Source organism: Globicephala melas, chromosome 8, assembly GCF_963455315.2.
Source record: "Globicephala melas chromosome 8, mGloMel1.2, whole genome shotgun sequence".
Lineage (NCBI taxonomy): Eukaryota > Metazoa > Chordata > Mammalia > Artiodactyla > Delphinidae > Globicephala > Globicephala melas.
The window spans coordinates 39,315,466-39,337,970 of NC_083321.1; the positions used below are offsets into that span (position 1 = coordinate 39,315,466).

General features: G+C 33.4%; 1 protein-coding gene across 1 annotated transcript in view; it reads left to right on the forward strand.

Annotated features, from left to right (window-relative positions):
• The window catches only part of SOX6 (SRY-box transcription factor 6), a 397,267-nt gene that overhangs the window by 131,241 nt on the left and 243,521 nt on the right, over window positions 1-22,505 (forward strand). The window contains exon 4 of the mRNA XM_060303470.1: window positions 1,282-1,371. Within this exon, the coding sequence (XP_060159453.1) occupies window positions 1,282-1,371 (90 nt within the window). The remainder of the gene's footprint in view (window positions 1-1,281; window positions 1,372-22,505) is intronic.

Genomic DNA, 22,505 nt, shown 5'->3' on the forward strand with positions numbered 1-22,505 from the left:
ATGTCACGAACAAACGTTAATTGTTTTCACCAATACTTTCTAACCATGCAGTGGTCCTCTCATCTCTTACCCGGGGCTCACTGTCTTCTTTTTAAAGCTTATCTAGTTTCTAAAACCCTTCAGATCCATCTTGACCTTACTGTCATTCTGAAAAATTCAAGGAGGATTTAGAAGTTGGAGAAAAAATGAAAGGGAAAATGCTAAAGAGATAGGTACTGATATGGGAGAGAAAAGGCATTTGGAATTGAAGTAATTATTTTAAATATAATTTTAAAAAGGAGTTATCAGAATTTTGACGCTTGGAATGTTAAAGTTTAATGGGAGTATTCTTTGCACTGAGGATTGAGTATTTAAATCTGCTTTCCCTTTTGGAAACATGGCCTGTTTGTTAAGATTTGAGGCTTAAAAGATACACGTAAATAGATGTAAGCAGTAGCTCCGGTTGCAAATCCATCTGAACAGAGAGAAAAAAATAATTCATTGATAAAAATTTGCTAATTATTAGAACATTCTAAAATTTAAACTTCTGTAAACTTTATGAATCTTAATAGAAACAAGTGTAATCTAGTATGCTATTTAGAAATGCTATTTAGAAATGCAATAGGTCAAGCAGCGTTTAAATAAGGATTTTCTTGAAAAGATCATGCGTCTCTTTTTATATAAGAGAAAAGTTTTAACTGTTTTCATTACTGGGGGACAGAGGACATCATGACTTTATTTTCTTTGCATTTTACTCTAAATGGGTATTTTACAAAAGTTGCCATATGTTTATTTCTTTTTTAAGGACTAAGTAGTTACAGGTCGATTGGTCTCTTCTCCTTTGAAGATTTATCATTCTTCCTTGAATAGCACATGAATTTTGCTTGGACTTAAAAAACATCACCTGGTTTGAAAGGAATAATATCTAAACTTAAGCTTGTATGAAAAAGCCCCTTGTTCTGTCCAATTGGTCTAAGAAGTGATAAATGCTGGCTGAATATTAATTAACTGTAGTTATAATACCAAGATAAGATTATTGAGCATTATCTTTTTTTTTCGTGGGAATAGTTTAAATAATCTTCCAGCCAAAAAAAATTTAGTTATGGTATTTTGTAGTAGATAACGGAATATAATTGTCTGTATCCTAGGGTTAAAACAGCAACAACAAAAAATAGCTTTAATCAGTTATTTTTGAATAACAGAATTTCTCCATAAACTCCACAGCCTTCTGTATTTGTAATATTTTAATACTTATCAAATACATGTGTAATAGTTTTAATACTTACTTTTTTATTTTAATAGATTCCTCCTGCATGGAAAAACTACTTTCGAAAGATTGGAAGGAAAAAATGGAAAGATTAAATACCAGTGAACTTCTCGGAGAAATTAAAGGTACAATATACAGAATATCAAACATATCAATGTAGAAATATTATTTTGTTCCACAACACATTTGCTTATTTCTGTGCCCTAACATTAAATTCTTGCCTCTAATATTTGTTTATATCTGAGAGGGTAAATGTATAGTGTGTTCCTGAACTTTATTCTTTTGTGATGTTTATAGAATGAAAGTTTTGCCCCTTCTTTTTTAGTCTATAAACATATAACTTATAGGATAAACTACTTCATTAGTTTACTGAACAAAAAGTATGAAAAAGAAAAAAGGTTATGTCAAAGATGAACAAATTAAGTTAAAGATAATTTTAATCCTTCCTTTTGAAATCATAATAATAGCTTAATTGATGAATCCAAATCACTGATTTGAATTTCTTCTGATCAAAAAGGGTCAGCTGTAGTAACTGTCAAAAAGGATTTTATAGAATGTGCTGTTTATGGTTTATGGCTGGATTCTGAGGCCTGTTTACCTGTTCAAATCCTGGCTCTGTCACTTACTAGATGAGTGATTTTGAGCAAGTCACTGAAGCTTTCTATGTTTTGAATTCCTTGTATCTAAACTGAGGATAATAAAAATACCTACTTCATAGGCTCATTAAGAGAATTAGTATATGTAAAGCTTTTAAAACTGCCTGGCACTTAAGAAAGTCCTCATGAGGGAAAGTTGTGGTTGTTATTAACTGCCCATAGGATTGTAGGTTGATTAATCTCAATCAGATTTCACCGGACTTAACATTTCATGATCTCCAACCCGGATGAGAATGAGCATCCTTATTTTTAAAGATAAGTGATTGACGTTATTATTTTGAAACATGTTAAGAAGTCGACAGTCCCAATCCATTACAGAATTAAGCTGCCCTATCAGTTAAGAAGCTATACTTTTTGCCCAATTCTCTCTTGTTGATTCCTTTGTGGAGATGAAGTGCTGTATCACTAGCTTTTGGTATCATGAATAGAATCCATTGTCATTAATTAATTTTTTCAGTTGTCCCTTACAGACAGTCATCACTCTGACTTGACCTGACAACTTGGGAACTTAATTACATTAGTTTTCTGAATTTATCAAATGACTTCAGGTGAATATTCCCATGGATAATTCCTCATTTAAGATGAACATTTCATGATAACTATCTGATGAAAATTTTATTTTGAATTTATTACAGAAAACTGCTTAGTGTTCAGGCATGTTATGTTCAACTCAAATGAAGAGAAAAGGGAGTCATATCTTTTCCAAGAAATAATTAATAACTCATTCTATTAACTAATGCAGTATCAAAATCAAGTGGAAATTGGATATTATTTTGAATTTCACTGCTTCTGTTTTGTACTCATAAAGGCCATTTGCTATTTTGGAAAAAAAAAAAGAAACTCAACTTAAAACTGACGGGTAGAAAGAAAGTCATTAGTGACATATTCTTTATCCAGCTGCAATAACATGGTGTGTGCTACTTTGCACGTCATTCTGTGTTTTCTTCCCTTTCCAAAGTCATTGGTTTTATGACAGTGAGAACAGAAATGGTTTATGCAAAGGCAAGCTTTTGCCAGCGTGAATGATGGGGGTCTTGCTTTCTCTCAGTAATGTGGAAGCTAACATTTTATTATGTTATGATTCAGCATCGAGTTTTTATGCTTTGGGTTATCTTTCCCCCTCCCACTTTCTATCTTTATTTTTGATTCTAAAAATGCAAAAACTGTACTAGTTTTATATAATCAAAATATATAAATCTCAAAAGTGAAACATGCAAAATTAGGCTTTTCAAATTCTTTAACTTTTTCTTTTCTGGATTCTGTATGTGAAGTGTAAACTTTCATTTGTGTGCTACCCTCAGTTTTATGGGAATAGAAGATAAGAATCTTACTAAATTTTACATTTTGATTTACTCTGTGTAAGTATCTCTTTTTACATCTTAATATCTTGTCACCATAAACATTATACACAAAGTATACCAATAATATAAAAAATTGAAAAAAAATTAGTTAAAGTAGTGTTCAAATAGTTTGATTCAGCCACTGCTGAAACTCAACATACATTTTTGTTGTAGGTGAGATCAGATCAGTTATTAGCCACCAAAATTAGTTATAATTATTCTGAAATTTTAGGGTGATCTAAATACTATCTCCAAGAAAAACATACTAGGGGAATTCCCTGGCGGTCCAGTGGTTAGGGCTCCACATTTCCACTGCAGGGGGCACTGGTGCAATCCCTGGTCGGGGAACTAAGATGCTGCATGCCGTGCAGTGCGGCCAAAAAAGAAATTAAAAGAAAAGAAAAGAAAAACATACTACAGTGGGTTATCAGGGTTCAGTATATCTCAAGCGTGTGTATTTATATATCTCATTATTTTTCCCTCATTACAAAATTCATATACATTTATTGTAAAAAGTATATAAACACACCCAAAGGAAAATATAATTGCCTTTTCATTCTACCTGTATTATAGTATATATCCTTTCCATTTTAATTTATGCATAAAAATTTTTTCCCTTAAAATTGGAATCATCCTTTTACTATTCATTTGTAATCTATTTTTCCCACTTAATGACATATTGTGAATTTCCCTGATTAGGTCATCTTCTAAACTATTATTCTTATTTGCAGAAAATATTGCATAAAGTGAGGTTCTTATAATTTAACTGAGTCTTTTATTTAATATTTAAGTTGTTTTTATTGTTTGTCATTATAAAGAAAACCTTGAACATGGGTAACTTTTTAATACTTTTCCGTGTCAATTAGTGGTTATTTTCTTACGATATATTTCTAAAAAGTGAAATTACTGGGTCAAAGAAGGTGTTCTTTTTAAAAAAGCCTTTTGACTCACATTGCCCTTCAGGTATAGTGTTCTGTGCTCTCACCAGCAGTATCTGCGAGTATTCCCTTGCCCTCAGTAGCAAGTATTATTATTTTAAACATTTCTTGCCAGTTTGATAAGGGAATATAACATATTATTGCTGACTTAATTTGAATTCTTTGGATTTTTATTGAGAATGAAGAGTTTTACATGAATTTATTTGTATTAAATGTCTCTTCCTTTGTGAATTGTCTGTTTATGTCGTTTGCCCATTTTTCCTTTAAAGGATTTGTCTAGTTTTTATGGTTTTTAAGGCTCTTAATGTATATTTTAATGGTATTAGCCTTTATTTGTCATATATGTATATTTTGTCATTTTCTTTACTTTATGGTTTTGTTGTTAAATCTTTGCCTCCCTTTTGTAATGCTCTTTTTTTTTTTCTGTTTGGGGTTTGTTTAGAAAGGCTTCTCCCAGTCTAAAATTATATAATATTCTACTATATTTTCTTCCAGTTCTTTGACTGTATTTTTATACACTTAAGTCTTTGATTCATCTTGAATATATTTTGAGTATAATTTCAACTAGAGATATAACTTAATTTTTTTCTCAAGTTAACCAAATATCTCTGTATCATTTATTAAGTAACCCATCTTATCCCATCTGACTTGAAATAACATCTTTTATTACATACTGATTACATATTTGGAGCCATTTCTCAGTTTTTGGCTCTATTCCATTTATCTTTCTACCTAGACTTTTACAGTGCTAGGCTATATTAATCACTGTAGCTTTATAGTATCTTTGAAAAGTATTGCAAGACCTCATTCATAATTATTCTTTAAGGTGTTTGTATACTTCTCTAAAGTTTATCTTAGATTTATATGTTGTTAATTAAAATTGCAAAGTGATTTTTTTAAAAAGATTATAAAACTATGGGATAACAAATCTTTTTAGCATTGAATCTTTCCATTCCAAATAACTTACTCAATTCTTTTATGTCCCTCAACAATGTTTTGTTTTTTATATACAGATTCTGCACCTTTCCTTTGATGTTTCCTTTATAATATTTAATATTTTTACTTGCTCTTATGAATGAGATATTTTTCATACTACTATATTTTTGTTACTATATTTGGGGGTGTTAGTAAATTTTGCTGATTCATTTTATAACTTCCCTTTTTGTCAGACTTATTAGCTCTAGTCATATTTCAGCTGATATGTTTTCTCCTCTTTTTTAGCAGTTATTTGTTCCCTTTTTTCACCCCTTCTTTTAATACACTGCCTAGAATATCAAGAATAATATTAAATAATACAGGTGATAGCAGGTATTTTTATTTAGTTTTTAATTTATGGAATTGTCTTTAATATTTTACCATAAGTATTATACTGACTGTTGATTTAATGATTTTTATCATTAAAAATCATGCTAGTCCACTTTATTAGGAGTTTCTATGAGAAATTGCATTTTAGTTTATGGCATGTCTTATTGGTTTTTGTTTTTCAAATTTACTGATGAAATAAACCCTAATTAGTCATGGTGTAGTCTTGTTTTAATGTACTGCATAATTTTATTTGCTTACCTTACAGTTATTTTTGCATCTGTATTTGTAAATGAGATTAGTTTGCGTTTTTCTTTATTTGTACTATCTTTGTTAAATTTTAGTGCCAGAGTTCATGGAATTGGAAAGCTTTTCCTCCTTTTTTGTGGAGGAAGGCTATGTAAAACTATTGAATAGACAACATCTTATTAATAAGTGGGAATCTTTTTTTATATTCTTTTTGTGTCCTTTGCCTGAAGTGGGTCTCTTGAAGGCAACATATTGTAGGCTCTTGGTTGTTTTTTTTTTAATCCGATCTGCCACTCTGTCTTTTGATTGGAGCATTTGGTCCATTGACATTTAAGGTAATTATTGACAGATATGTGTTTGTTGCCAGATAACTGAATCACTTTGCTGTATATCAGAAATTAATCAAACAATGTAAATCAACTATACTTAAATAAAAAAAGAGGACAATGATTTCATCTTAGTATAATCAATAAAAATAAACATTTGAGTTCATCAGGTGAAAAAAATAAGTGGGAATCACTTATTTCTTAAAATTCTGAAAGAATATATTCATAAAACATCTAGGCTTAGAGTTTTCTATGGAGATAATTTTTTTTTTAAAGTTTCTTTTTCTCTTTAAGTCAGTTTTGCCAGGAAAAAAATTTCCTAGAAAATTGTATATTTCACTGAGATTTTCAAAAACATTAGTATTGTTTTAAAATACAATATCGCTATTTTAAGTTTTCCATTTATTTGCTGTTATATATTCTATTTAAATTTTGCATATTTGTGTTCTCTCCCTTTTGTTCCTCAATTTTTACTTGCTAGTGGTTTTTCTATTTATCATTCCCCCCTTACTCCCCAGTAAGGATCCAGCTTTTAGGTTTACTTGTCAGTTCTGCTGTTTTTCAGCATGCCAACTACTTAATCTTGCTTTTACCTTTGTTATCTCTCTCTTCTTTGTTTTTCTTATATTTTTTCTTTTTTCTGTTTTCTGATACCTCCTAATTTTCTAAGTTGACTACTTTATTTTCAACATTTTTTTATTAATTAATAAAAGCACTTTTAGCCATGAATGTGTTTGTAGAACTAGCTTTATGCATCCCATAAATTTAAATTTTTAGAATTCTCATAGTCATTATTTTCTAAATAGTCAATATTTATATTATTATCTAACTTATGTTTCTATGTCATTCTTAACTTTATGTCTTCTTTTGGATTCAAGAATGTGATGAAGCTGAGAAAGGGTGGAAACAACCTCTGTCATTGGAAAATTCTTTGTGGTGGGTTAGGTGCTAGAAGGAGAATTAAAGTGTGGGCAATAGAATGGATGAGCTATACTGAAAAATGAATCTTCAACCCGGTGACTTTAATATTACTACATATTAAGAAATAATACATTAATAACCTACTTTTTAGATTTTACTTTAAAAAATACTAGTGCTTTCAAATAAAAGTCCTATTATCTAAGTGAAATAAAGCAGTATTTCTAAAACTCTTGGTAGGAGTTGGAATATTGCTAAAGGTGGACAAACAATGAATCACAGATTTTCAGTGGGCCTGTATCTGAGTCTTGTCTAATATTCTTTAAGAGAAAATCCCATGCCTAACCCCCATCATATTTCCATAGGTAACTTCTTTTTTACAGCAGCATTAATTGAGGATAGAGTGCTGTAAATGGCATAAATTTAATAGCAGTAATCTCAAAGCAATGTTCAAAAGAGGTTAATATTATTATGAGTATTGTTAAATAAATTTATTATTAAGACTTAAATGAAAGATAGCATAAAATGATTAGACCTTTGCCTTGGTCTGGTTACATCTTAAAGTATTGTGTTCTAATTGGGTTACCATATTTTAAGGGGTCTGTTGTGAAATTAGTATTTATCAAAAGTGGCTAGACTAGTAAAGAGACTTGGACATTTAATGTGAATAGTGATTCAAGACCTAGGGAAGTTTGACCTCATACACGTTAGATGTTTGGAGTTTTGTTCAATAGAAGTGGATAAGATTTTTGTGTTGTTTTAGGGCGTTAAGGTAATAGGGAAATTGTTCTCAATATACAAAAGAACTTAGGAACAATTAATGGCTACCCAACATTGATGCAGTTGGATCAAATATAGTGGTTGTTCAATAAATATTTATTAAATGAATAAATGAGTGGATAAATTAATAAAATAAAATCAATGGAAAATTTAAACAGATGTAGAGGGGTATTCCTGCTTTGGTGGAATGTTCATGACCTCCTAAAATTCCTTCAAAATTATACTAGTGTTTATTAAATTTTCTTAATTTTAAGACTGTTCTTCAAAATACTATCTATTTCCTGTCAGTAAGTAAAATAATACTTTTGTGAGATACTTTATAAAAGAAACCATGTACTAAAACTACCTACATTATTTTATCTGATCCTTTTGACAACCCAGTGAGGAAAATATTTTTATATTGATTTTACATGTGAGTAAAATTAGACTGAGAGAAATTAAGTGGCTTGTTTGGGTCACTCAGAAAGTTATGGATGTCGCGTTTGAATCCTGGTCTCTAAAGCCTCTGTTTAGTATAACACAGATTACTTCTCAGATTCTCCAGTCTTGGAATTCTGCACTGGGGAAAAGGGGAAGATAGACTCTGGACTGTTTCGTCCTCCTGCAACACACGAACAACCAAAATACTTCCAATTTTGCTCTTTTCTATGTAAGTGAGGCAGTATAGCAAAGCAGGCATGGGTATAAGTAATACAGTTTTTCCCTATAGTAGTGTTTATCATTTAAAGAAATTGAGACATAGTTCATTTACAATATTATATTAGTTTCAGTTATACAATATAGCGATTCAAATATTTTATAGTTTATACTCCATTTATAGTTATTATAAAATATTGGCTATATTCCCTGTGCTGTATAATATATCATTGCAGCTTATTTATTTTATATCTAATAGTTTGTACCTTTGAATCCCCTGCCCCTATCTTGCCACCCCCTCCCTCTCTCCCCACTGATAACCACTGATTTATTCTCTGTATTTGTGAGTCTGTTTCTTTTTTGTTATATTCACTAGTTTGTTTTATTTTTTAGATTCTGCATATAAGTGATATCATACAGTATTTGTCTTTCTCTGTCTGCTTTATTTCACTAAGCATAACACCCTCCAGGTCCATCCATGTCATTGCAAAATTTCATTCTTTTTATGGCTGAGTAGTATTCATATATATATATATATATATATTTATACTGCATCTTCTTTATCCATTTATCTGTTAAAGGACACTTAGGTTGTGTCCATATCTTGGCTATTGTAAATAATGCTGTTCTGAACACTGGGGTACATGTATCTTTTTGAATTAGTGTTTTCATTTTCTTAGGATATATACCCAGGAGTGGAATTGATGGATCACATAGTAGTTCTATTTTTTAGTTTTTTGAGGAACCTCCATAATGTTTTCCATAGTGACGGCACCAATTTACATTCCTACCAATGGTGCACAAGGGTTCCTTTTTCTCCACATCCTTGCCATCATTTGTTATTTGTGTTCTTTTTGATGATAGGCATTCTGACAGGTGTGAGGTGATATCTCATTGTGATTTCGATTTGCATTTCTCTGATGATTAGCAATGGTGAGCATCTTTTCATATGCCTGTTGGCCATTGGTATGTCCTCTTTGGAAAAATGTCTATTGAGGCCTTCTGCCCATTTTTTAATTGGGCAGTTTGTTTTTGATATTGAATTGTATCACATATATATATTTTAGATATTTACTCCTATCAGTGATATCATTTACAAATATTTGCTCCCATTCAGTAGGTTGTTGTTTAATTTTGTTGATGGTTTTCTTTGCTGTGCAAAAACATTTAAGTTAAATTAGGTCTCATTTGTTTATTTTTGCTTTTATTTCCTTTGCCAGGAGACAGAGCCAAAAAAATATTGCTACAGTTAATGTCAAAGAGTGGTTCACCTATATTTTCCTCGAGGAGTTTTATAGTTTCTGGTCTTACATTTAAGTCTTTAATCCATTTTGAGCTTATTTTTGTATATGAGAAAATGTTCTAATTTCACTCTTTGACATGTAGCTTTCCAGTTTTTCCAGCACTACATTTTGAAGAGACTGTCTTTTCTCCATTGTATAGTCTTCCATCCTTTATCATAGATTAACTGACCATAAATATGTAGGTTTACTTCTGGGCTGTCTATTCTGTTCCATTGATCTATGTGTCTGTTCTTTTGCCTGTACCATACTGTTTTGATTACTGTAGCTTTGTATTGTAGTTTGAAATTAGGGAGAGTAATATGTCCAGCTGTGTTCTTCTTTTGTAAGACTATTTTGTCTCTTCGGGGTCTTTTGTATTTCCACACACATTTCAGAATTATTTGTTTTAGTACTGTGAAAAATGCCATTGGTAACTTGATAGGGATTGCATTAAATCTGTAGATTGCCTTGCCTTGGGTAGTATGATCATTTTAACAATATTAATTTTCCAATCTATGAACACAATATATCTGTCTATTTGATTGTGTGATCTTTAATTTCTTTTAACAGTGTCTTATAATTTTCCAAGTACACATCTTTTACCTCCTTAGGTAGGTTTCTTCCTAGGTAATTTATTCTTTTTGATGCAATTGTAAATGGGATTGTTTCCTTAATTTCTCTTTCTGATAGTTGTTGTTAGTGTATAGAAATACAACAGTATTAATTTTATATCCAGCAAGTTTATCAAATTCATTGATGAGCTCTAGTAGTTTTCTGGTGACATCTTTAGGATTGTCTATGTATAGTATCATGTCATCTGTAAACAGTGACAGTTTTACTTCTTCCTTTCCAATTTGGATTCCTTTTATTTCTTTTTCTTTTCTGATTGCTGTAGCTAAGACTTCCAATACTATGTTGAATAAAAGTGGCGAGAGTGGCCATCTGTCTCTTGTTCCTGATCTTAGAGGAAATGCTTTCAGCTTTTCACTGTTGAGCATGATATTATCTGTGGGCTGATCATATATGGCCCTTATTATGTTGAGGTATGTTCCCTTTAGGTCTAAGGTTAGGTTGTTTATTTGAGATTTTTCTTGTTTCCTGAGGTAAACTTGTATTGCTACAAACTTACCTCTTACAGCTGTTTTGCTGCACCCCATAGCGTTTGGATTCTTGCCTTTTTGTTTTCACTTGTCTCCAGGTATATTTTGATTTCTTCCTTGAGTTCTTTAGTGATCCATTGGTTGTTTAGTAACATACTGTTTAGTCTCCACATGTTTTTGTTTTTTGCAGTTTTTTTCCATGTAGTTGATTTCTAGTCTTATTGTATTGTGGTTAGAAAAGATGCTTGATATGTTTTCAATTTTCTTAAATTGAAATTTGGAAAGACTTATTTTGTGGCCTAGCATGTGATCTATCCTGAAGAATGTTCCATTTGCACTTGAAATGAATGTGTACTCTGCTGCTTTTGGATGCAGTATTCTATATATATTAAGTCTATCTCATCTAATGTGTCATTTAAGGCCAGTGTTTCCTTATTGATTTTCTGCCTGGAAGATCTGTCCATTGATGTAAATGGGGTGTTAAAATTCCCTACTATTACTGGGTTAATGTCAATTTCTCCCTTTATTTCTATTAATATTTGCTTTATGTGTTTAAGTGATTTATGTTGGATGCATATATATTTACAATTGTTATATCTTCTTGGATTGATCCCTTGATCATTATGTAATGTCCTTATTTGTCTCTTGTAACAGTCTTTGTTTTAAAGTCTATTTTGTCTAATGTAAGTATTGCTACCCTGGCTTTCTTTTGATTTCCGTTTGCATGGAACACCCTTTTTCATCCTCTCACTTTCAATCTGTGTGTGTCTTTAGATCTGAAGTGAATATCTTGTAGACAGCGTATATACAGGTCTTTTTTTTTTTTTTTTTTTTGTATCCCTTCAGCCACTCTGTGTCTTTTGATTGGAGCATTTAGTCAATTTACACTTAAAGTAATTATTGATATGTATCTACTTATTGCCATTTTCTTAATTGTTTTAGGGTTGTTTTGTAGTTCTTTTCTGTTCCTTTCTTCTTTGGTTCTCTTCTCTTGTGATTTGATTCCTATCTTTAGTGTTGCTTGGATTCCTTTCTCTTTTTTGTGTGTGCTATTACAGATTTTTGGTTTGGGGTTACCATGACGTTTGTATATAACAATATAAATATATGAATAATTATTTTAAGTTGCTGATTTCTTAATTCTAATTGCATTCTAACAATGCTGTATTTTTTACTCTCCTCCCCTCATGATTGCTGTTTTTGACATCATATTTTACATCTATTTGTTTTGTGTATCCCTTAACTGCTTATTGTGAATATAGATGATTTTACTACTTCTGTCTTTTAGCCTTCCTACTAACTTTGTGCATGGTTGATAAACTACCTTTACTGTGTATTTGCCTTTACCAGTGAGCTTCTTCCTTTTGTAATTTTCATGTTTCTAGTAGCAGCCTTTTCTTTTTTGCTTAGAGAAGTCCCTTGGACATTTCTTGTGAAGCTAGTTTGGTGGTGCTGAACACTTTTAGCTTTTGCTTGTCTGTAAAACTTTTGATCTCTCCATCAAATCTGAGTGAGAGCCTTGCCGAGTAGACAGTATTCTTGGTTGTAGGGTTTTTTCCTTTCCTCACTTTATGTAAATATATAGTGCCTTCTGTCCTACAGTTTCTGCTGAAATGTCAGCTGATAGCCTTATTTAAGTTTCCTTGTATGTAACTTGTTGCTTTTCTCTTGCTGCTTTTTTATTGTCTCTACATCTTTAATATTTGCCATTTTAATTACATTGTGTCTTGGTCTGGTCCTCTTTGTGTTGATCTTGTTTGGGACTCTTTATACTTCCTGGACTTGGATGTCTGTTTCCTTTTCCAGGTTAGGGAAGTTTTCAGCTCTTATGTCTTCATGTATGTTATCTGCCCCTTCCTCTCTCTTCTCCTTCTGGACCCCTATAATGTAATGTTAGTATTTTTGATGTTGTCCAGAGCTCTCTTAAATTGTCCTCATTTCTTTTCATTCTTTTTTCTGTTCAGTTTCAGTGATTTCCACTACTCTGTCTTCCAGCTTGCTGATCCATTCCTCTGTATTATATAGTCTACTGTTGATTCCTTCTCATGTATCTTTCATTTCAGTTATTGTATTCTTCACCTCTGTTTGGTTGATTTATTTTTATTTTCTAACCTTTTTCAAAACTTCTAACTTCCTGCTCTGTTCATCCATTTTTCTCCTGAGTTCTTTGATCATCTTTACAATCATTACCTTGAGCTCTTTCTAGGGTAGACTGCCTATCTCCACTTCACTTAGTTCTTCCTCTGGGGTTTTGACATGTTCCTCCATTCTTCTGCCACTTCATTTTGCCTAACTTGCTGTTTTTATTTCTATATATCTGGTAGGTTGGTTATGCTTCCCGAACTTGGAGAAGTGGCCTTTTGTAGGAGACATTCAATGCTCCCAGCAGTACACTTCCCTCTGGTCACCAGAGGTCTATGCTCAACCTCTATGTGGGCTTCATGGGTCCTTCTGTTGTGGTGGGCTGCTACTGTGGGTGGTCTGTAAGGCATGACTGGCTTCTAGTCCAGTTGGTTTCCGGGTCCTGCCTTTTTTGGAGGCTGCCCACCACTGGTTGGTGGGGCTGGGTCATGAGGTGGCTGGCTGCAGAACCCTGGGGTGAAGCTGGGGTCCAGGAGATCCTGTGGCTGGTGGCTACCCATTGTTCTGTGAAGCTAGGGTTAGTGTTGACTCACTGGCAGGAAGAGCTGGGTCCTGGAGTCTGACTGCAGGGCCCAGGGGTCCCAGAGCTGGTGTCGGACCACTGGTGAGTGGGGCTGGTTCCTGACACAGCTGGCTGAGGGGTCCAAGGTGTCCTGAACCTTGTTGACCTGCTGGTGGGTAGGCTGGGTCTTGCCAAGTCAGGCCAGGGGCTGCAGTTGTCCACTGCTGGTGGGTGAGGCTGGTCCTGAGGCTCGAGCAGGCTTGCTGATGGGTGGGGCCTAGGTCCAGGGAATTCTGGGGCTGGTGCCTGTCCACTGATGGCAGCAGCTGGGTCCTGGGGGTCTCTGGCTGTGGGGCTATGGGGTTCCAGCTCTAGTACATGTGCGCAGGTGTGTGGGGGCAGGTCCTTGGCCCTCTGGTGGGCAGGGCTGTGGCCAAGGGCAGCTGTGGGCTCAAGGGGGTCTTAAAGCAGCCTTTCTGCTGGTGAGGTGAGGGGTCCCAGAGCATGTTAGATTTTGTGTGTGCCCTTTAAGAGTGGAGTCTATCCCCTGCCACCTCCAAGCCTGGAATTGTGCATAACTGGGATCTTGTATCTTTGTATAACAGATGTTATTTATGCGAAGGGCAGTTCGTAAACAGCACTTGTTCTTTTAATAAAAGAATGTTTTACAAAAAAAAAAAAGAGTGGAGTCTATTTCCCACAACCCTCTGGGTCTTCTGGAAGTAAGACCTGCTGGCCTTCAAACCCAAATGTTCTGAGGGCTTTTCTTCCCAGTGCAGGACTCTTGGGCCGCAGAACCTGATGTAGGGCTCAGAACCCTCTTTCCTTGTGGAGAACCTCTGCAATTGTAATTATTTTCCTGTTTGGGGGTCACCCACCCAGGGATATGGGTCTTGATATACTATGACTCTGTCCCTCCTACCCATCTTGTTGTGGTTCCTTCTGTACATCTTTACTTGTTGAAGAACTTTTCTGGTAGGTTCCAGTCTTTTTCATCAATAGTAGTTCTGTAAGTAGTTGAAATTTTGGTGTGCCTGTGAGAGAAGGTGAGCTCAGGGTCTCTCTACTCTGCCATTTTGGCAAAAGAACACCTATGGAATTATTTATCTTGATCTAAATCCGAATGAGAGGGACTTCCATGGTGGTGCAGTGGTTAATAATATGCCTACCAATGCAGGAGACACGGGTGCAAGCCCTGGTGCAGGAAGATCAGCTAAGCAGAGCAGCTAAGCTCATGCGCCACAACTACTGGGCCTACGTTCTAGAGCCCATGCACCACGACTACTGAAGGCCACACACCACAACTACTGAAGCCCGTGCTCCTAGAGCCTGTGCTCTGCAACAAGAGAAGCCACCGCAATGAGAAGCCCTCACACCGCAATGAAGAGTAGCCCCCGGTCGCTGCAACTAGAGACAGCCCATGCGCAGCAATGAAGACCCAATGCAGCCAAAAAAAAAAAAAAAAATCCGAATGAGAAAGAGGGTGGAATAATATAGTATAAAGATACAAGGTGAAGCAGAAGTACTGGCAAAGTCCATAACCCATTTGTATGTATACTTGTTTGTTTGAGTGAGGATGCCAGAATACTTATGGTGACAAAACATTTCTAAATGCAATGATGACATACTAAATGATGTCTAGAGCATTAGGATTCATCCTCTGTTTCTATGCATGGATATAGCCTTCTGTGGTTTATATAGCAGAATCTTAGCCAGCCTTCTGTTTTTGCATACATGCCCCTCTATGCTGTGGCTGGCATCTCCTCCTTGGTGTGAAGGCGCCTCCCTGGGCAGTGTGCCAGAGAAACAGTAATGCTGGTTGTTTGAGTTAGCACAAACTGTTTGTCAAACACACAGATGATAAGAGAGAAAAAATAATTATGTGATATGAACCAAATAAGGAAAATATTGCTTTCCTTCCTTGGTCATTTATGACTAATCATCTCAATATTTACATTTAGGGATTAAGGTAGATGAGCTTATAGGTATACTGTCCTGAAGCTTAGAAAAATGACAGTCTCTTTCTGTTAGGGAAAAAAGTGATTAAACATATGCTTTTAAATGGAAAATTCTACAAATGATTCCCAATGTTTTTAAGGTTATTGTTGAAACACAATTACTTACTATAGTTATTCAACTAAAATGTCTGAGAGATTTGTTCTGGAGCCTAAATATTGTTGCTATACTTTAATATTAAAAACTTTAAGATTACTCACTGTTACTTCATTAGGGTTTTTACTAAGAGAAGTAAAATTAGGAACTGTGTTGCATCAAATAGTGCAGGCATATTACAGTTGTGCTTGGTACATGTACTGAATTAAAAATGTGAATGTATTATAATTTTGCTACTATGTGCCACTGAGAGCCTGGTTTCATTTTCAGTTTTGATTACAAACATAAATCTTTGATGGAGAGTGCAGGAACACAAAAGTCATGGTTTTTTTCAGTGCATGATAGATCTTTGAAGATCAAATAGTGTAGGTTATTCTTGAAGTAACTTAAGCAGTGCCGTTATCACCAAAGGGTCAGTATGAATGTAACAGCATTCCCAAAGAATTAGTGTTCTATGTCACAGGTTACTATCTTAACTGCCAATTCTCTCAACTAGTCTGTTCACTTTATAGTAAGGGCCTAAACTATATCTAAGTACTCTGATTGCTTATTCTATGCATTGCCCTTTCTACGGAATACTCTGTTTTTTTAGGAATAGTAATTCATAGTTACTGGTATTTTCCGTTGTAGGCAATCACAGAAGGACTAGAGTGGTCTTCCAAAAGCTTTGACTGTACACTTTACATATTCATTTATAAATGAGTTTTTCTTGAATTTCCATTTACAAATTTACAGCAATTTCTTCATCCAAGGGAACTTAAAAAAAATCTGGAGGTGTTTAGAGACGAACCATCTGCCACTTTTTAGCGCCAATAAAATCAGCAAAGTTCACATACCTAGTGATTTTTGCTGTCTCATTAGGAAAAAGGAGTGAAACAGTAATATATCAATGTTAGATTTCATGTATTTTGAAATTTTTAAATTGTTATTTCTAAGACAAATGCTGTATTGCTCTAGAGACCAGCTTGTGAAAGAGATTCAGAGTACATGTAATTTTCTCATTGATTTGTATGAAATAATGTAGTAGAGTGTCACTATCTATTTTCTGTATAAATCTGTATAATTGTAGAACTTGAGAGTAATATCTAAATCATGGAATCTCTAAAAACTAAATTTGAAGGAGCTTTGCATGTTACGCAATTCGACTTATTTTCCATATAGGGATCCCAATATCCACAAAAGAAGAGTCACTTCCCTAAAATAACACAGTAAATTACTAAGGTGGAATTTCCCTCAAATAGCACGTTTAGCCCATTTCACATAGTCTTTTGGTCATCTTGTAATCAATAGTGAGTTATCATTGCAGAACTCATGAACTCTTTTTACTAACAATAAATGCACACCACAGCTAGTTTTATAAATATATATGTATTATAACATAGCAACATCCATTTTTAAAAATTATACCACTTTGCATGAATGTAGACATTTCAAAGCTCTCCTTTATAAACATCTCAGCTCTCTGTTATAAACATCTTTTACTTCTTTTGATGTCTGTGTGATATACATACAAGCAATTAAAACCTCCCTTCACTTGAGATTGGAGACACAAGGTCTTCTTAATTAAAAGTCAAACAAAAGCTACAGACAAAAAATGCTACTATATGATTAAGGTCTAAAGTATTATGATATATTAGAATCATTGTTAACTGTTGGGATTGAAAGAAATAGATATGTTGGGGAAAAGATCAGTTGAATCTAATTACAGAAATCAATGTTTACTTAAAAGAAAATACTGACGTTTAATAACAGGTTCTGGCTATAAATATAGCACTGGCTAAAATTGTTCTTTGTTATTGTTATATTGACCACATAATAATATTTCAAATTCATTGAATAAGAATCTGAAACTTCTTTTTTAGTAGTTAATTATTATAATTAAAAACATAAAACTTTAAAATCATATCTCGCTTCAAAAATTTCAATTAAAAAATGTTCTTATATGTAAAAATAGTCACCATTTATAAAGTATTCCTATTGATTCCATTTTTAAAAGGCTCATTTTAGCAGTAGCGAGTGGGAAAGGAGGCAAAATTGGTTAGAAGGAAAAAAGATCCAAAGTATTCTTACACAATTATGATTACATTAAATATGTATTAGTCTATTTGGTGACATATCGAAATAAAAGAGAACACATTTTGATATAATTCAAAAACAAGACATTTCACTTTTTTCTTCCTGATTGCTGTGATGAAAATAAACATTATAACCAGCATGCAGAAGAAAAACTCTTACTAATTGCAGCCTAGATTTTAAGTAAAATGAAGGTCATTAGCAATTTCCTGGAAGCCATTCAGATTGCTTACCAGGAAATGGTAGCTAGCAGGACATCTGTAATCCTCCTGTGTGGAATTAGTGAAAACATACTGGAGCTTTAATGACGTGTGTTAGATTTAGTCTTATGGTGGAACCTTCGTTTATCAAAGTAGTTTGTATTCTTTGAATACAAATGTTTTTATTTCACTATTAGTGTACAAACCCAGAATTAAAAATAGCGTTTACCTTCTATCCATCCATACAAAAATACATGCATTAATACACACCTGTAATTTGGGGTGTGACTCAGTGCAATAAGAGATGAGAGGGTAACAGCAGAGCTGTAGGAATCTGGGAATGAAATGTGTTTGGGCATATTGAAAGAAACTTCTCTTATAACTTGGAATGCTGATTTCATAACATTTGGGTAGTGAATTTAGTCCCATTTTTAGTAGCATCTTCTTACCCCAATAAAGAGATAAGCAAAGCTGAGTGTTAAGTGAAAATACCTCACAGGACATAAATTTAAGTCTGGCTTATTCTGCATTATAGTGGGAGAAATGGGGTCACTAATTTAGAGGCTTTCAGCATAGCTTCTCTATATTAACTGAATTATTGTTTGGCTTAATAAGGATAATATCTCTGGAACTATTAAGAGTGACAGAGTAAAACTGAGGAGAGCATATATATGCCCCAATTTGTGTAAAAAATTGTATATACACAGAAAATTGCTGGAAGGATATTTAATAAACTGTTAACAGAGGTTGACTATGTAGTTGGGGGTGTGGGCAGTGAAGGGTATGGGACAGGGGCTGGATTTTTAATTTGAACTGTATAGTTTGTACTGAAGTATTTTTACCATGTGTAGGCATTGCTTTTTCAATAAAGACTAGTTTAAAAAAAAAGACTGAAAGCAAGTCTTGAATAAAAAAATGAAAGGGACTAGTTTCATTATTTGTACAAAAGAAAATGGATTATGCTACTTACTTTAACTTCTGATTTTTTGAGAGGATTAGAGACAAGATGTGTGTTTGGGGTGGCATGGAGTAGGGAATCAATAAATGCTATAGGTAGCCAACAACACTTGTCAACACAGTTGACATAGTTTAGTACTTGAAACAGTAAATATTTATTGGTAGAATGACGAACTGTAGTTCTAAAAATTTTTGCTCTCAGGACTATTAAAATGTATTGAGGACTCTAAAAATGTTTAGTTTGTATGACTTATATCTATTAATACTTATTGTGTTAGAAATTAAACCTGATAAGTTTAAGAAATATTTATTAATTCATTTAAAAGCTATGATAGTATACCTGTTATATATCACCATAAAGATTTTTTTCAGTTTTTTCTTTTTTTTCTTTCTTTTTTATTGATGTATAGTTGATGTACAATATTGTATAAGTTACAGGTGTACAATATAGTGATATACAATTTTTTTTGTCAATCCCAAACTCCCTATTTTTTAATAAAAAACATATTTCTTAAAAATAATTTAGTGAGAAGGGTAGCATTGTTTTACATTTTGGTAAATCTCTTTAGTGTATGGTTTAATAGTAACTCTCTCATATCTGCTTTTTGCATTCAATCTGTTGTGAAATGTATTGATTGAAGTATATGAAGAGGGAGAAGTGTCTTATAGCCTTTTCATATAATTGTGTCTTATAGCCTTTTCATATAATTATATGAAATTTCATAAATGGTAGTTTCTTAAAGGTTAGGCCCAATGTAGGATCTGAAACCATTTCAATGAACTGTCAATACTTTTACATTGAAATCCATTGCTCCAGTTTGACCTTTGAATGAATTTTTTACTCCATGTATTATTTTGTAACAGCTTTTAGATTACATTGTTTTACTGAGTTATGAAGATCTACCTTATTTTGGCACATTTCATCATACAGTATCAAAAAATCACATTCATTAATGTCACAACTAATCTTATCAGAAAATCTTTTAAGTATTTGGAAAGTATCATGGTAGTGATGACAGATAGTTTTCCAAAATTCTAATTTTCCCTTTAAAGTTCAAATTACATTATTTCCACCAATACTTTCAGTTGTTTTTCTTGAAGTGGCAGGCTCACTTGCCAAAATTGAAGTATGCAAAATGATATTTTGTCTTTTAGTTGTTCTTTCAAATAAAATTGGTGCTTTGTGTATAAAAAGATATGAAAATGTCTAAAAAGATATGAAAATGTCAGCATGCAACTCAAACAATAGCATAAGTCATTTTTCTTGAACTGTTGTACTTAGGTACAATAAACAGCGGAATGCTTCCCATTTTATCACACAGAATATTTTAAGTATGAGTACTTAAAAGTGATTATTTAATAAAATTGTTTTTATTGTTTCATCAAGGAAATTATTAATGGAAACTGAACTTTCTGTGTTTTTTTTTTTAACTGTAAGTGTATAGTGGTGAAGAATACAATGACTACTAGTAGAGTTAGGTGCATTTGATTCATGCTAGGGGACCAGCAATTTTAACCCACTATTTCATTTGCATCATTAGTGCAAATGTCAACACTATAACATGCAGCACAATGTCTTAGTATTATTATGAAAACAGTGTTGACCTCAGGTACTCTGGGATTACAAGGGGTCCAAGAACCACACTTTAAGAACCACTGGACTAGAACCTTAAAATAGACTAGTATATATTTACCTTGATAATAAATTAATTTGCCAATGATAACTACAAAGCAAATTAGTCACATCTAAGAGTTCAGAGTTTCTGTGAAGACACTAGATGAAGTTACTGGCTTAAAGAAATGAGTTGCTTTCCTCCTTGAAACTGGAATTATGGCATAATAAATACAGGATGTGGAGTTGATCAGATGTGAATTTGAATCGTGTAAACTGAGCAATTAATTTACCCTGTTTTACTCTCAGCTTTCTAACCTATAAAGTATAAAAAAATACTTGCATTTCAGGATCATTGTTAGTGATTGCAAAGTGACTGACAAAATAGTTCTCAGTAAATAGTAGTTTGCCAATAGGAATAATGTCAAGAGTATTTGGTTTTGTGCCACCCATTAGTACCTGGAACCATTTATTACCTCTTGAAGCACAAATTATTTCATAGGAAATGATTAGATATGTATAAAATTAAGAGGAAGTTCTAACAGTCTAAGAAATCAGTGTTATCTCCCATGTCAAGTTTAGAGTATAGTTTAAGTTGCCAGTGTTTGCTCAACCAAAAATGATATTCAGTTTATTGATAATTAGCTTACATTTTTCAGTGAGGCTAGGCCTAGTCAGCTTCATTCCCATCTCACAGATTTTTAGCTATCACATGCCTCTCAAACCCTTGTAGTATTATTAAATCGCCTTATTCAAGTACAATTCAAATTCTATTTTCCAAAATTTTAAGAGATTTTTTTCGTATAATTTTAGTTCTGGCATTTTATTATAGTGATAACTAAAACTTAGAGGTCCTGCTGTTAAAATGGGATTTCCACATGTACCATTTCTGGACGTACGGTTGCTGTGAAATGTTTTGTGTGTGTAATGTGTATGATAAGTGAGATTTTAATAATATGAATTTATTATTTTGTAATTAAAAGTTATATATAAGGTTTTTAGTAAACATAAAATAGTATTAAAAAGATTTAAAATTTTTATATATCATTCTTTTTAATTTGCTCTATTTTACTTTAGTCTCTTTTGTCTGAATAAATGATGTAGTTTAAAAATACACGGTTGTGATAATATTTATATACAGCTGATTCTTGAAAGAAAAACTTACGGAATGGCAATTAATCTCAATGCTGTTTATAGGCCCAGAAGTGCTCTGTGCCTAGCACCACAGGTGCCAGGTGCATCCTGGGTATTTCTTTATTCTAAAGTCAGCTTTTCACCAAATTCTCATGCCATACATATGTCACATTAAGAACTGGCCCATGGTACTAGACCTCCCACACACATACTTAGGTCATTTGTCTGAACTAAAAAAAAAAATTATAAGGCTAACCATTTAATAAAATGTTTGTATTTCCATCCAAATGGTGTTTTTATGAATTAGACCCTTGAAATAGGCATAAATTGTGCATTATTCTCTACATTTTTAAATGTGCTGCTACTGTTGGTAATTACCACAGAGTGCATATTTAATGCACTGAGGAAATTTGATGCAATTATTCCGTTTATTTGTGATTTCCCTTCAATCCAAATGTTTCAGCATTAAACTACTGAAAAAGGAAACTACAGAGAATTTAGGTCATTTAAAAATGCACACATTTTCTGAACTCTGCTTGTAAAATTGTACTGCACTAACCAAAATGAAATTAGAAGGAACCCAACATTGTAAAGGATAGGGTTCAAAAGTTTAGGAGATTTTGAATAAAATCACCTTTTAAGTATAACCTTAAAGAGGCTGGGCCAGTTGCAAGGCTACAGTCTTACAAAAGTCAACAAGAGAGGTGTACAAAGGAGCTCAAAATTTAGCTACTTTTGTTACCAACCAGGGTTCTTGGCCTTCAACCCCCCCCACCCCCCACCCCCACCCCCCCACCCACCCCACCCCCTGCAATCAATAGAAATTGACAAGAGACCAAACAAATTCAGGCAAGGCTTTATTGGGGCCCTTGCTGCAGCAGGGGGGGAACAGGTTCCCTTGCTAGCTTGCTCCCTGAGAGGGGACAAGCTTGATCCTTATATGGGGTGAGGGTAGAAGTGTATCCAGGGGTCGGGCCAGAGGGGTGGCTTAGGTGTTTT